The 16,925-nt window shown below is 44.5% G+C and overlaps 1 protein-coding gene and 1 long non-coding RNA gene across 6 annotated transcripts in view; one reads left to right on the forward strand and one right to left on the reverse strand.

Annotated features, from left to right (window-relative positions):
* The window catches only part of LOC142013461 (histone-arginine methyltransferase CARM1-like), a 118,854-nt gene extending 106,133 nt beyond the window's left edge, over positions 1-12,721 (reverse strand). For all 3 annotated transcript variants that reach the window (XM_074994849.1, XM_074994848.1, XM_074994850.1), the window contains exon 1: positions 12,381-12,721. In XM_074994849.1, coding sequence (XP_074850950.1) covers positions 12,381-12,699 — 319 coding nt within the window. In that variant the 5' untranslated portion in view covers positions 12,700-12,721. The remainder of the gene's footprint in view (positions 1-12,380) is intronic.
* LOC142013462 (uncharacterized) overlaps positions 12,501-16,925 on the forward strand; it is an 88,851-nt gene continuing 84,426 nt past the window's right edge. For all 3 annotated transcript variants that reach the window (XR_012645650.1, XR_012645649.1, XR_012645648.1), the window contains exons 1-2: positions 12,501-12,639; positions 13,137-13,206. This is a non-coding gene — a long non-coding RNA (uncharacterized LOC142013462). The remainder of the gene's footprint in view (positions 12,640-13,136; positions 13,207-16,925) is intronic.

The raw sequence follows: 16,925 nt of genomic DNA on the forward strand, positions 1-16,925 counted from the left end.
CTACAACTGCCTAAAAGTGCTTGCAGCCACTACCTGCCAATGTTTCTCATAAGCTGTGTGCTTGGGCAGCACCCAGGAGAGACTGAAATGCCATCCAGCTGATCAACTGAGCACCTACAGCCTGTGTTTCTACTGGTGGTGCAGATCCGCATATGCCTCAGACCACATAAAATTAATTCTGCACAGGGATGGAAAATATTAGAGGGAACATTGATACCTGCTACCAATCTACTTGGGCATGCCATTGTTGCTAATAAAGCCCAGGCAATTCACATGTATTTACACCAGTACAACATATAAATACTCTCCCATTCCTATTACAGTGAACCAAATTATCAAATTTGAAAATGTGTATAACTTAATTATATGTTTTATAAGTACTAAAACTTATTAGGAAATTAAGCAATCTAAGTATTTACCTGAGAGAAGTAAAATAACAGTGTAGATCATCAAAGTAAAAGGTACCTGAGGTGGGGAAATGAGTGGGCCATGGGACTTGTAACTGAGTGTCACCTCAAGGTTAACTGCATGTATTCAGCTCAGATCAAACTAGTTTCACAGCTCAAAAAAATTCATTATTGCAAATTATAGTAGTTAGCACTTGCACCAGGGATTATAATAAGGGGTGGGGCACCTACATTTTTTCCATGTTCCAGCATATTATACAATTGTCTTCTTTACTCAGTATTGGCAATTTTAACCCAGCCAAGGACCTGGCCTGAGATATGTGCTAACAATTGCCCCTCTATTTTTGCCTGCTTGGGAACTAGCTATAAAAAGTAAGTTGTTGTTTTTCATCGCGAATGCTTTAAAAAAGAAGTACAAAAGCTCTCCAGAGAAATTAAGTTTAGTCCAAACAAAAGATCTAGTTGACGTAGCTTAAGGAATGTGAGACTGAACATAACAAATTACAAAATCTTGGGGGGGAAATTACCCATGCCAAGTGCGGCTTCACAGAAGTGAGTTTAATTGGTTGAATGAAATAAGATGAATTATGCTGTCCATTTTTCAACCCTCTTACCTTATTGGGAGCAGGAAGTTCTTAAAAGAAAACTTAAAAAAAACCCTCTTCTGTTATGTTCCTTGGTCCCAAGAAAGAAAGAACGGACCAGACAAAATGATTTTCTTTCCAAGAAGGCTGCCATATCATCATGATATCCTGTCCTCAGATCACCAGTAAGTGTACATAATTGTCAGCAACTCAAACAATTCAGTCAGAAGGACACTGTCTCTATTCCTTTTTGTGTTATTTTCTGCCAAACCATTCTCTCTCCTATCCTCTCTCTCGTCTTCTCACCAAATCCTAAAATCAACTGCACTGAATATGGTAGTGCAGAGAGATGAGATGGGCCACCTAGCCCAGCCTTGTCTGAGAAAACGGTAGCCACCAAATGACATTCCTGACAGAAATGTGACTCAGAGACCAGAGCAACAGGTGCTGTGGCCAACGTTCCAGACTAACACACCCATTTGTGATTGATGAGCATTCCAAGAATATGAACGAGAGCCATATTTAATCCTCTGCCTCAACCATCTTTTCTACCCTCTCTCTTCTTCACCTTGTGTCTCTCTCTCTCTTAAAAACAGGAAAAGTAAATCCCCTTCACACATCAGGACTTAGATTTATTCCCTTTCTTTTTCATCCATGCAAGGTTGTTGGTACAATATAAAACTAATATTTTGCCTCCAAAAGAAGAAATACTTTGAACAGTTTTAATTACATTTGTTTCAGTTAATTACTCAATTTCTGTTTCAAAATTCTTGCCTATTTTGCTTTCTTGTTCTCTCTTATATTTTAGTAAATAACCTTCCAAATTTCTAATCAATAACCCTCCAATTATTCCAACCAGAATAAGTACATTTGGGTGTTTGACAAAATGGAGTGAACCAGCACCTTCAGGGAGAAAAGAAAACACACACCCTCCCCCCCCCCCCATAACTATGTTTCAGTGTTGGGCAGGGAAAAACAGTTTACATCTTTAACTCTTTTGGTTTCTGAAATCAATAAAATAAGTATCAACACTGGCAGTGGTGGCGAGGAACTTTTGTAAGTCAGCATAATACTGTGACAATACTGCGTCTGAAGACAATACAGCCACTACTCCACTTCCTCCACCTTTTCCCTGCCCTGCAATTTAGTTGGTTTATAGGTTTAACTTCCCTCACAGCTGGGAGCCAATCATGCACTACTCGAATCAATGTGAATTTTGCCATCTACCTCTGTGTGCAGAAGACCAACCCCCTGCCAAGCAGGAGAATACCTTAAACAATTTATATCATCTTATGAAGAAAATGGATCAAAGTTGGATACTATTTCTCCTATAATTCTGATGTTATAAACTTCAGTAGAACAAAGAGAACACTTCAGATATAAAATACAGGCTGTATCTACACTACAAAAATCATTTCAAAGTTGCTTACTTCGAAGTGCAACTTCTAAGTAAGCAACTTCGAAGTTGAGAGTCTATACACACCCTACTTAGAAGTTAAACTTTGAAGTAGGACACTACTCCAGTCCTGGGAATGGAGTAAGCACTTTGAAGTTGGGCTCCCTACTTTGAAGTTAACGTTTATTTGCTATTTAAATAGACTGTGCGTGTGTCTACACTAGGAACTAACTTCAAAGTTAACTTTGAAGTTAGGCACTACTTCGAAGTAGCCACCAGAGAGTCTGGACACATTTTCCCTTACTTCAAAGTAAGGGAAAATGTGCATAGACTCTCCGTTGGCTACTTCAAAGTAGTGCCTATCTTCAAAGTTCCTAGTATAGACACACCCACAGGCTGTGTCCAGACTAGCCCCCAACTTTGAAGAGGGCATGGTGGGTGTTGGGAGATTACTAATGAAGTGCTGTGGTGCATATGCAGTACTTCATTAGGCTAAATCTCCTCAGCAGCAACTTCGAAGGGTGAAACTTCGAAGTGCCGGCTTGCGTGTAGTCCCGGGTCAGCTTTGAGGAGCAAAGGGACTTTGAAGTCGCGCGGGCACTTCAAAGCATGGCTGTGCTGACCTGTGGCTACACGCAAGCTGGCACTTCGAAGTTTGACACTTCGAAGTTGTCATGGGGGGAAATTTAGCCTAATGAAGTGCTGCATATGCACCACAGCACATCATTAGCTATCTCCCAACGCCCTAATTACCATGCCCCCTTCGAAGTTTGGGGCTAGTCTAGAGATGGCCACAATGTATTTAAATAGCAAATAAATGTTATTGAAAACATTAGTACCAGATAATATTATATTGCTGAGATTGGAAATCCTGGAAATAAATCCTATCTGCATTCTATAACCAAGGCTTAAAATAGCATCCTAAAAATAATCTTTTTACCTCAATGCTCAAATTATTTGAAAAACTGTCAGATGAAAAATGTAATCCTGAGTTAGCCAAAGGACTTTGTCTTCATTTCAATTATTTTGTGAGAGAAGGCTATACAGAAAAGAGACAGCTCCAGAACCATACTCCTGATTTACAATATTCTCAGAGGTTGCATTTTTTAAAAATCAAAAAGGGGGGGGGAGAAGGAGGAGAGATTAATAATTTTCCAGATTTAAGGTCCAGTTCTATAAAACTAAGATTTCAGTTTTCAAGTGAAGAATTTGCAAAGCCTGATTGCTCCACATGCAATTTTTTTATGCTGCAAAACTTAATATTCCACTTAAAGATCTCTTTTTAGATTACGAGGGAGTACACGTTTTTTGTTCCCAGAGCTTACTTCTGAAATCTTAATGGCAGAACTAGCACTTGGGAGAAAGACTGTGGTTTTGGAACTCATTATAAATTCTCATCTTCCTGATTACTGAATTGAAGCAAATCAATAGGACATTTATTAGACTTCAAACTATATGTCTTTGATTGAAATATATTTGCTGTGGTATTCTCCTTATGTAATGTGTATGTGGAGCTGTGAATAGGATTTTGATTGGCTTAATGCACTTCCCCTGGGGGGTTTCCTTTTTGGTTAACATTCTATTGATTGACTTATAATTCAAGACACTTCTCAGATGTTTACATTGTTAAAAGAATATAAAAGTTACCTTGTGTAAGCAAACTCACACTAACAACTAATAGAACAGAAATATATTTCAGTTATCCTCAATTCTCCTTTCTTCAATTTACACAACTTTTTGTTTTTCCTCTCGACCAAAGCTCACAAAATATGCAAAGAACAAAATGCAGACTTACTTCAGACATGAGTTTCAACTAACATGAGTCTCTAAATTTGGAAGTTTTTTTTTGAGAAAGGTAGGATATTTCAGTGTAGTTACTGTCAGGGAGAAAAAAAAAGAAAAACTGTCATATTTAGTAAAGGATTTTTTTTCTTACCGGTCTAAACAAATTAGCCCCATCATCCAGCTCACTTTTTGGCTCTTATATACTGTTGAATGCAGGCCCTGTGGACAAAAGTGTTTCCACCATTAACCTATTTAGGTTATCATTCTTGTATATTTCAAATATCTACTCTATATTTTAGAGAGTTTGTCTGGTCACTTGTTCAAGAACTCTTTCTAAACGATGAGGGCCAGGATCACCAAATTCAGTACACAGCTTCCTCTTACCATAACTTAGAGCAACATATGGATTTGGTTGTGCCAGGAAAATGGGATGTACCTGGAATGGGAACCTTCTCATAGCACCATACAGAGAAAAACCCCGAATCACCAAGCAGGTGACAGGGGCTGGCTGAGGTCATGCTCCCTGCTCCACGAAATGCCTAAGCTCTGAACCTCCTACTTCCCAAGCATCTTCTGGAAGGGCAGCTGGGGAGGGAGGACTGAAGTGCCTCCCTCACCCGATTTGTAAGGGAACATTGCTGGCTGTTCCCCTTTGTCAGAGAACAAGGGGAAAGTGCACCGTTTGCTGAATTCCTAATTCTGGCTGGGGACAAAAGGGGGCACACAAACCTGGACCTGCCCCAACCATGGGACATGGACCCTTCTCCTCAGCTGTGCCTGCTGAAGAGGCACTTCTCATGGAGCCCTAAGCTGCTGCAGTGAGAGAAAGCGGGGGTAGCCCTCTCTTCCTGGGGCAGTCTGCTTACTGAATCCCTCACGCTCAGCCACACCCTCACACAATGAAGCACGTACGTTTTATTTTCAAAAAACCAAAGCAACATCAGGTAAATCTTCCAGTAATTAACTACATTTTCTAGGAAGCACTACAGCATTTTCCTATACGCTCAACAAAGCCAGATAATGTAATGGGGTTTCACTGACTCTGGATCACAGTCTTCAATGTTTTCCTTATTAAAACACCCCTAAAATTATAAGAATTTTATTTCCCCCATTCTGGAAACACATGAATTCATCTGGAGAACAATCTGTGTAACGTGCACTTCTGCTCATTTTCTCTACTTTTACACAGAACTAACAAGGGGATGCGGTATCAGTTCTCTCCCACATCCTGTTCGGATCTGTTTTGTCGTGAAAGACACAGGGGGCTCAAAGTGCAGAACACAATTCCATTAAAGTCAGTGGGAGCTGAAGGCACGTGACACTTTGCAGGAAGATGCAGCATTTAGCAGCCTAAGCCCCCCCTATGAAGTGTGCAAGTTAATGTTGGTTGTATTTGTAAAAAGATAAAAATGAAACATTTGCCTAAAGCACAATGAAATCAGTAGGGTAAGAAAAGAAATGTTAACATCCAGCTTCCAAAATTTTACACTGTAATTTTGCAGTGTGTGCAGTAAAGCTTATTTCAATTACTGTAATGCAGAGTGATGTTTTTTTTAAAATATAAAACCTTAATCTCATACAAGTACTGGTTAGTGGCCCATCCTTGCACAAAGTAACAGATTGCAGTAGCAACGGAAGAGTTCAAGATTTTAAATATTTTAAAATGAGTCAAATCTTGGAACTACATTGTTGCATAGTCTTTACTTTGCTTTTTTAAACTATGTAGTTTGTTTCTAAACAAAAAATTCTATAGAAAAAACTACTCTCTAGTCATTAAAAATTTGCTTTAGAATGTTCCAAGCATTGCTGGCTTAAGCTTAAGCTTGCAATTTCCTTTGTATATCACATAATGTTACAGATACCCCCCCAAAAGAATGGAAATAAACATGTATGTATGGAAAGAGAAATACTGAACTCCTGTGATTTTATCAAAAATCCTGTGATTTTGGGGTTATTTTTAGATCTCCAGATGCTGCAATCCAGCAACTGCATGAACATCTCAGCTTTTATGTATTTAAAAACATTTTTACCCTTCCTGATTACGGAAAAAATGCTCCTAATGAAGTGAGTGAATTCTAAAGTCTCAGAAAACAGAAATAGCGGGGAGGGATGCCTAACATTCATATTTAAAAAAAAAAAAACTCGTAATTTTAAGTCACTCATGCTTTTGAACACCTGAGGTAGGCAATACTAAAATATTCAAAATCACTCATAGTTCACACATACAATTTTACTACACTACTATAAAATGTCAAGTCACGTATTCCAAAAACAATCTAAATTCCACCTCCATATACTCCTCTAATCTCAGTCTAAACACCAGACACAAACCACTCATCCTACATTATTATAAGGACTACAAACTCTGGCAAACTACCAACAACAACATATGGCCCACTATTACAACCACACACCACCTGTAATTTTGCTCTCCTTTAATTAGTTAGAAAGAGATATCATCTTTATGTTCTTATGGGGCCCTATCATCATAGTACCTAAGCACTTCACATATCTTCATGAAATTATCTTGCTTATTTCTAGAGATGTCAGCTTCCTCATCCACCTACCTTCTATGGTTTAGAGCAAGGATAGGCAATAAAATGGCAGCAGCTCACCAGGGATAGTCCTTCACAGGCTGCCACTCCTACATTTACCTGCACCTCTGCAGATACAGGTGATAGCAGCTCCTGTTGCCCATGGGTTGCTGTTCCCAGAGACTGGGAGCAGCAGGAAGTGGCATGGACTGGGACACTGCTTTCCATACCTCTCATTGGCCAGGAGCGGCCAACCGCAGCCAATGGAAGCGGCAACCACCCGCACCTGTGAAGGCACAGGTAAATACAGCAGTGGTGGCCCACCAGGGGCTAACTCTAGGGAACCGGATCCATCCCACAGGCTGGTATTTGCCCACCCTTGGTTTAGGGACTAAAACAGGCCACAGCTTATTTTCCATCAATGTTTCAAAAGCAATACCTGTTCCTCACCCCACCATTCCAACCACATGCAAAAAGTCAGTCCGCTACCTTCACTTTCCATGTAAGGGTAGAAAATCCTACTATGGAATAAGCATCAACAAGTCTGTCTCTTTGGGCACAGTCTACATGTTCAACTATATCCAATCCACATACCTGTTCTTCATAGCAAGACACACTTTACTACACTACAGATGAGAGTCAGCTTGTTCAAAGTACTTATTGTATTTTGATTTGCCATTAGAACTCGACAAAACTTGGGATTTTTGGTTCACAGGACATATTCCCAGGACTTGGAAATGCAGAAGAGCTTTTGTTTCAGAAACACCATTTCTGAAGTTAAATATGCTCCTTAGGAGCTAATCCCAATACTTCCAGGCTTCCCATTGCAGATCTAGGTGCTAATACCCAAACTCCTGAAAGTTCTGGCATGGTGGAACTGACCTGCAGCCACAGACCCTGGAAGTCCAGGCTCCCCAGCAGTCCACAGGGCAATTTGGCAGGAACCACACCAGTTGACAAATGAAACTTGCCTGTGGTACAATGAGGATTCACCAAAGAGTTTCATGAAACTTTATGGGTTTGACAAATCTACATTTTCTGATAGCTCTAGTTATGGTCAATCTAGTCTGATAGCTCTAGTCATGGTCAGCACACAACAATACAGTTAGTTGTGTGTCTGTAACACTGTGTAGAGAGCAAAGACAAGAGGAAGCCACACGAACACTACTGGTCTCCAAATAACTCTCTGTTACTTTTCTAAGATCACTGAGAAGACTATTGGGAGAGGTGGGAACAGAACCCCAGATCCCAGTACAGCTCTCTATCCAATAGGCTACACTGCCTCATTAACTGTAACATTCCTTGGTATACCTATATACCAGAGAAAAGTAGCAGAGAAAGTTAATTAAGGTTGATAAATGAAAAACATGGATAACTTTTTTTCCTTTACAAAAACAACAGCACTAAACAATTCACAAAGCCAACCTAGAGCTTAGTAACTCCACAGTGTGTTTTCTCCCATGATCGAACATATACAGTTCCAGTATGCTCATGCTGTCCAGAAAAGCTTGTGAGCTCCACAAGATCTCTGGCTCCCTTTGGCTTCCATTTTCTGGCACAGGGTTTGGAGCTCTGCAAAATACCAGTGTTCATGACTCCCCTGGTCTGGCTCCCACACCACATATGGTGGAATATGTATGGCGTTTCCATGACCCCTCCACTTCGCCTGCACAGGCATTTTAGCACTACTTCTGTAGCTACAATGTGGGCCATGCAGACTCCATATTGGTATACTGTACATTATATAATTAAAGCTACAGGGTCAATACTGCTAAATAATTCCAAACATTTAAAATGAATAAGCCTATACTTTAAATGTTAGTGGTATTTTATAATCATACATGTAGTCTGAAGGTTTGCAACCAAACTATTTTAGCTAGAGGAGACCCCCCCGCCCCAAAAGAGGACACTGAATAAAATTTTAAGTTTTTACATCATTATAACTTAACAACTGTATGAGAAAAAATTGACTTCCAAGGTTCTGAACAAATGGTCTAGCAATCACAGTATTACTTGCCCTGTGCAATGTAAGCAGTCAAGAACTATGTTCCTATGGTACCAAGGAACTTTCTATAAGAAATAAAAAGCTCATGTGTATAGGAGATGATGCTTCCTCAGAGGCTGACCCAAGATTATGGCATGAACTCCCATAGGAACGAAGGACCATCACAAACCTCATCCCCTTCCACTCCAAGTGAAGGATATGTGTCTTCAGTGTTGCCTTCTGTGGCATAAACATATAAGAGAGTGTGTGTGTGTGTGTGTGTGTGTGTGTGTGTGTGTTCCTCCAAAACACTCCACTGTGCACACAATCCACCACTGAGGGAAAGGAGAAGAGAACCTGCGTATGACAGAAGCTGTCATGATGCTTAGTGCACTACTGGAAGGCACACAGGTAAGAAAGATGGTGAGCATGATATAAGGCTCTATATAAACTAGAATAAATGGATGTGTTTATGGGGGTCTGTGTTGGAAATCAGAGCTCCATTATGACCACAAATCTGCTTTTACAGAGTGCATCTATGTTGAAAGTCATTTGTAATCATCTATAGTTCAAAGACAAGTTAACTATTTTTCCTTTACATTTTGAAGAAAAAAATTGTGCACCATTTTACAATGAAGCCAGGGTTACAAACAAAGCCTACAATTACTAATACAAATCAGCAAAGATCAGAACAGAATCCTGGTTCTTAAGCACCAGAAAAAACAGTCTGCTATCACTGAGCCTGTTATAATGCTTAAGTAGAGTAGGTTTAATATTTAATTTGTCACAATGTACAATCAGATGGCAAAGTACTCATAAACAATACCCATTACAACATACATTAACTTTTGATGAACTATATATAACACCTCCTCCCGACTCCAATATAGCCTTTGGAAAAAATTTAATCATGTAGAAAGTTTGAAGGGTTAGAAGTAATTTTGAGCTACACACACACAATAAGAAACAAGTCAAGATTTGAAGTCCACATTTCTTTTACAATAACCTACATCTTAAACAGAAGACATGCAATGACCCATTTTATTCAACCATCACAGACAAGTCCTACTTACCCTTTAAAGCAGATGTGGCAATGGTCAGCCCAAATCAGTTTAATAGCCAAAGTTACAGGGAGTTAAAATAAGGCCTATAATGGAAGTGTTTGCAACCTTAACCTCTCTCATAATACAGTAACTATTCGAGCAGCAAACAATAAAACTGCCGTATGACTCCAGAAAGAATCTGACCTCACACTTGGTCTGACAGTGCCTAGGTACCCTATGAATATGCTGCTGCAGGTTGCACCTCTTCAATCTTGTCCAGCAACATTCATGGTTCAGCACGACCAGGGATGTTCCGAGACCAGAGTGTCCTGGGGCTGGGGCCAGACCAGCATCCACAGATTCTCTCCTGCACTCACCCATGGCAGTGTGGGATCCACCGGTTGTTGGTCAAGGCAGTGGCTGGCAGCCTGGCTGAAGGCAGAGCTTCCCCCACCTGCCCCACGGCAGTGCGGGATTCAGTGCCAGAACCCCTGGCAGCCTGGGAGTAGGCGGGTGGGGCCACATGGCAGCAGAAGCCCTTGACCAATAAATTCTCTTGGTCAGCACTAGTCAGGTGCCGACCACCCCAGACAGGGAGGTGAAACCTGGAGTACAGAAGGACAGACAGATGTGCAAGTATGCTGTCTCCTCAAAAACTACAGAGGGGAATACATCCACAACATTTCCAAAGGATGGTACGGTCCCCATTGCTAGTTAGTGTCCAAAAGCTACACGTGAATCCTTAATATATTGGAGGCTGATCCTGGACTCACTTGAGTAATTCTCTCTGAAATCATTTGGGTCTATTTGCATGATTAGTGAATAAAGGTGAGGGGGATCAGACCTCAATTCTGTCAAAGTGTCACATGTAAAATGCATGCCTGTATTCGATTAGCCTGGCAGCACAGGGACAAATCTGTGAATTGGATCAGAAGCAGAGAAATTAAAGAAGCACAAAAGGGGTTGGGATTTAAATGTGTTGCATCACCAGTCCCATGCTCCCCTTCATCCCTTTTTGGGCCCAGTCTTCCAAAGTGCCACTGAAGTCACAATGGGAGTTGCGCGTGCTTAACACTTTGCAGAATAATTTCAGGGTTCACTTGTTTTGCTGATGGTGTATTTTCTTTTCACAGCCATTACACTCAGAATATTTTTACTGGGCTCTCCCTATCCCAAGCCACCTTTCCTTACATTTTCTCTATTGAAAGCTTAATTTATTAGCAAATATGCTGTGCATTGGACAAAGTGATCAAAGTTCTATTTACAGTTTGACAGACCACATGCACTCTTTACCCATTCTTTGCATGTGTGCCCCTTTTAAAGCCTAAAATGGCATGACATGTGCAAACAAGAAGTGATTGGAGGGCAGATCTGGGTTTCATTGAGGAGAAACTGAAAACCATAGCCATCAGTGACTGGGCCTGGCTTTGATCCCTCACCCTCACAAACTAATGCAGGGAACCCACCTGTGAGAAGTTTTAACAAATACAGAGTCAAATTAATCTGGGGAATGGTCCCCTCTTCTCCTTCAATTTTGTTGCTTTTATTCTTGTGTCTCAGGAGGAATCAAGACCTTCTCCTTCCTGGATGTTAGTCAATGATCTCTTCTACACCAGGCTGAAGTTAAAAATGCTCAGCACACCCAGTACACAAACAATAATGACAGGTGCCTTGACATTCTGGCCAACACTTCTCCTCAATAGACGTGGTTGATATCACAAGGTTCTGTTTGCTGTTCACAGGCACCTAACGCTAGCGGCGTTTTCACTACAGACCCAGTAAGAACCTGTATCGAACCTTTACCCTCTAGAACAGTGTGTCTTAAAACTTATTCATTGTTATGATACCAGATTAAATTACTTCATTTTGGTTTTGCTGTTTGTTTGGGGGGGGCTGTTAGTTTTTGGTTGGGCAACAGTTTTTGTAAGAACGTATTCTTAGACATTTCGCATAACAATGTTGCTTTGTGTTCTGCGGTCTCACAAAGCGGAAGAAATGCTGCCCTAGACCGTCATTCAGCCCCTGTCCTCACGGGGCTCGGGGCTGTACAAACAACTGGCGAGCCAGCGGCAGCCCGTCTGGCTACCATTGGCCCCTCGCTCACCCTGCCAGCACTCCCAGGCGATACCTACGCTGCAGACGCAGCCAGGGACCCAAGGACAGGAGGTCCCAGCTACAGGAACAGCCTCGGAAGCGGACGACACTCAGTGCCTTGCCCAGCTGCTAAGCCCAACTCTCCCCCCACCCCTGCGGTCGCGCTGCAGCCCCTGGCAGGCAGAGGTGCTGGGCGCGCGGCAGGAAACTTCTGCCCGGCCCCTGACCATGAAGTCGGGGGTCGGACTCACCACACCCCCTCGTCCCACCCGCGAACTGCGCGGCTCTCCGGGCAGGAGGCCCGTGAGGGGAGCTAGGGGCCGGGCCGGGCCAGGCCGCCCCAGCGTCGGCTCCCCCTGGCGGGCTGGGAACAGCGCAGCCCCACGGGACGGGATGGGGCAGCTCCCACGGTCCCGCGCACGCCCCTGGGCGGGGGGAAGTTTCCCCGCCTGCCCCCAGCCCGCGCTCTTCCCCGAGCTGCCCCCTGAGGAGCAATGCCCCCCCCCGGGCGCCCACGCAGCCGCCTCGCCACCGCGCGTGCTCAATACTTCACCGTCTGTCACCGTCACGTCTGCAGCCTCTTCGCCCGGCTGCAGCGCCAGCTGGAGCGCGCGCTGGCTGGGGCTGGTGAGCTGCAGCCCCCCGCGCAGCGGCTCCTCGCTCACCAGCCGCAGCTTCACGCTGCACTGCAGAGGCTGGGGCTGCTGCGGAGCAGCCATGATCCCGGCGGCGGCGGCGGCGGCGGCAGCTGCTGCTGCTCCCCCTGGCCGGCGCAGCGCGCAGGGAAGCCGATGATAAGGGAGAGGCTGCGGGTAGGTTTCACTGAGACACGAGCTCCACATTGGAGACACCTCCCCGGCTCTTTCTGGCATGGGCAACGCAGCGTCTCCCCTCCCTCCCCGCCTGCCTTTGCAAAGCCCCTGACAGCCCGGGGCGAGCCGGGGCTGGCGGCAGCCGCTGCTCTTGCAGCCAAATAGTGACATCTCCTGGCCGCCGGCGGGGCTGCACCGCCCCTGCTGCCAGGCTGGGTCCCCCCTCGGCGCTCCCGGCGGCCGCAGGGTTCACGTGAGCACTCAGACTCAGCTGCGGGTAGGCCTGGGTCGGTGCCTCCTCACCGCCCCGCTCCCACTGCAGCCCTCTGCGGGGAGTGTCCCTCGGTGTACCAAGTGAAGTTTGAAAAGAGCAGAACCCGGGTGAGGGAGGTGCCCCGAGCCCGAGTTTTAACAGTTCCGAGAGAAGAGAGCGCAAGGGAAGGGGAGGGGTTGAACCTGGCTAGGCCTACGCTAACCCCTAGTTCTTTTACTTGCAGTGCGGTTGCTTTCTTGCGTTTGGTTTGTGAAGCTAACTCAGACTCTCCAAAATTCTCCTCGCACTGGAAGGTCAGTGGGCCTTCAGTATTTAGCATCACAAAAAACAAGCAGTCTTCTTACACCCTGAAGACTAACACATGTATTAGGTGGTGACACAGACAGCCCTTAGTCTGTACGCTCTCAAAACAAAAAAGCAGTCATGGAGCACTTTAAAGACTAACAAAATAATTTATTGGGTTTCATGGGACAGACCCACTCCTTCAGATCAACATTTTACATTTATTAGGTAATGAGTTTCTGTGGCTAAGACCCACTTCTTCAGTTCCTCTCTAAGAGCATGAATCTTGTTTGCCTTATATTTGCTGAGAAGTAGGAAAGCAAAGAACCTGAGTTATTTGGAATGGACTAAAGCATTTAGTGCACACTGATGCCCCAGTGCTGTAAGATTTTAGGGCAGCATCCACCACAAAAGAAATACTGGAGGGGGAAAAAAAAAAGCTACGCTGGTCAGTCTCACAGCCTTGGGTTAGCAGTTTGGACAGCAGGATTTGGGCTGGAGCTCAGCCTCTGAGACTCACTTCTCTAGCTGGGGTTCATAGTTCCAGGTTCCTGCTCAGCCCTAAAATCTCTATTGCTATTTTTATCCCTGTAATGTGAGCTGGATCCATTGATCCAGTCCCTGAGGTGTGCTGCTGCAGGTCTTTTTTGCAGGATAGACGTATCCTCAGGTGCTGCAGTGCTGAGCAAAGAAGTGCCTAAAAAAATCACATGCCATGCTGCTATCCAAGTATCTGAAGTGGGTCTTTGCCCACAAAAGCTTATGCTCCAAAATAGCTGTTAGGCCGTGTCTACACTAGCCAAAAACTTCGAAAGGGCCATGCAAATGGCCATTTCGAAGTTTACTAATGAAGGGCTGAAATACATATTTAGCACCTCATTAGCATGCAGGCAGTAGTGGCACTTTGAAATTGATGCGCCTCGCCGCCGCGCGGCTCGTCCAGCTGGGGCTCCTTTTTGAAAGGACCCCGCCTACTTCGAAGTCCCCTTATTCCCATCTGCTCATAGGAATAAGGGGACTTCAAAGTCGGAGGGATCCTTTTGAAAAGGAGCCCTGTCTGAACGAGCCACGTCAATTTCGAAGTGCCGCAGCTGCCCACATGCTAATGAGACGCTGAATATGTATTTCAGCGCTTCATTAGTAAATTTCGAAATGGCCATTTGCATGGCCATTTCGAAGTTTTTGGCGAGTGTAGACATAGCTTTAGTCTATAAGGTGCCACAGGACTTCTTCTTGTTTTTGAAGATACAAACTCAACTACCCGTCTGATACTTGCTATCCACTTGGGTGTCCTAACCACTGAACTAGAGTCTCTCTCTCTCTTTCTCTCTCTGTCTGGTCAATGAACTGTAGTATTTATTCACAGTGAAGCAATCATGGGGCTACAGAGTGAGGATGACACTGTAGTCCACTAACAGGATGGGAAACTTCGAGTCCAGGCCAGGGACTTGGCTCTGATCACTAGTTCATTATTGATCCACTGTGGAACAGTTTCCATATGTGATGCTGGGGAAGCCTCACATCAGAATATCCCATAACACACACGTTAGAGCACTCTGCTGAAAGGTGAGACCTCTTTACAAATCCACACTCCCCTTCTGACAGAGACAGGGGAAATGCAGCCTGACTTTTCCACACTCCAAACATAGGCAGGAATACACCTGGCCCAGGGTAAAGCTGCACCAAAGTTTGGAGCTGAGTGTCTCCCTGCCGCCACATGCTGCACCCAGGTGATTTAAAACAGCCTTGGGGTTCCCACTGGCAGCACATATGTCAGGGGGGTGCAGGGTTAAGGGGGCTGCCAGAACATGCATCCCTGCAGTCCCTGGGGGTGGGGGTCTCAGTGCAGTTCCCACTGGAGAATCCTGGGACCAGCACAGGGAGACACCCTGCTCTGCCACAGGGAGAGGCTAGCAGCCACACAGAGCAAGTGGCCAGAAGCCACTCTAGTCCTGCTGTGCTGCCAGTGGCGGTGGTGGTGCCCAGCAGGTTGTTTTAAATCTCCCAGGGGTGGAAGACAATTCACAGTACCCTTGCCCCCTCAGGAGCCACTACCAGAGAGGGGTACCTCAGGTAAGTACAACAGCCCCTGCACCCTCTCTCTTGCAGAGCCTACATTCGCTTTCCTCACCCTCTCTTCCAACTACAGGCTCCCTCTCAAGACAAAATCCCCACCCCTTGCCCCAGGCCCGAGCTTGTGTAACTGTCCACAGGCAAACGGCAACGTGGGACCTCTGGAGCTTAGCACATGAGCCTCTAGAGTTTGAGCTAAAAGCCAGCTGGCTCCCAGCTAAGGCTGTAGAGGAGACTCATTCTCTCTCTCTAGAAGTGGTCTAGATACCACTACGTGGGACAGTGACCCACACTGCATAGGTGTGTGGGTTACTCCTGCACCCAGCTTGACTTCTGCACCCTTCTTCTCCTCCCACACCCACATCCCCTCCTGCACCCCAATCTCCCAACCCAGAGCTTGCACCCAGCACCCAAACTCCCTCCTAGAGCGTGCAACCCTCCCCCACCCAAGCTTCCTCCTAGAACCTTAGGCAGGTATGTGTGGGAGGGGGAGTTTGAGAGGGAGGGGCTGGGGCACATGGACTCTGGGCATCCTGGGCACCACCAAAATTTCTGCTAACCTGCCACCCCTGAACCACAGGTGAGTGCTCTGCCCACTTGACTAAAAGTTAGACAAGTTAAAAATGCCACTTCCTCTTCCTTCTCAGGCTGGAATTTGAATGGGACCTGAAGCAGAAGGTGCACTCAGAGGCTGCCTACCAGGTCATGACCCACACATGACTTAGGTTGCAGAACGCCTGTCTTTCCCTAGTGTGTGAATTGTTGTGAGGCTTATGCGAGAAATAAGCTTCTGAAGTGTGGCAGCAATGCACACCTCCCAGTGTCTAAAATGTAGGTACCTTGGGAATGTAGGTGTTTACAGAGTTAAGCAGTAGGCAAGTGGGAGTTTCATAGGTTGCAGTCAGACTGTGTATGGGCACTTAGGCACCTAAATTGCTTCATGGCTCAGACATGTATGTTTTTGTACACAAGCCACACCATTCACTTCAATGAGCCTACTTACAGGCAAGTTAATGTGTGTAATTTAACAGTATTCCTCGTATGCAGCACTGGGCCTAAGACTCATATTCAAACTAATTTTGAAAAATAATAATTATTTCTTTCATGTATTTTGAAGTGCTCATATCCAAGCTTATTTAAATGATTTTGTTAGAGTGCTTTAGTGAGATAGGCTACATCTACACTAGAAGTATCTGCCTACAGAAGTTACTGTTGGAAGAGATGTTCCGACAAAATTTCTGTCGACAGATCATGTCTACACATAAAAGCAGGTCAATCTTTTAATCTGTCCTGCAGCAAAAGGGCCCTCAAGAGCATCTCTATGGGGCTTTTTTGTCGCCAGTTTCTGTCAACAAAATACATTTTGTGTGTAGATGGTCCGTGAGTTTTGTCGACAAAACCCCAGTTTTTGTCTACAGAACTCGCTAGTGTAGACAGAGCCATAATGTATCAAATGATTTACTAAAATAAAAATAATTGTCATTTTCCCCCTGCATTTCACCTTTGTCTTCATTGTTTTCAAAGAACTAATCAACGTAGCCAGAGAGGTGACCAGGAGATGTTACTATTTTGCTGTAAGAACACGGTTTTCATTGAGCACTTTTCACTCCTGACAAGAGAAGAGTGTGAGGACATTATTAGTGACATTTTTGCTGTA

The sequence above is a fragment of the Carettochelys insculpta genome, chromosome 5 (genome assembly GCF_033958435.1).
Source record: "Carettochelys insculpta isolate YL-2023 chromosome 5, ASM3395843v1, whole genome shotgun sequence".
NCBI lineage: Eukaryota > Metazoa > Chordata > Testudines > Carettochelyidae > Carettochelys > Carettochelys insculpta.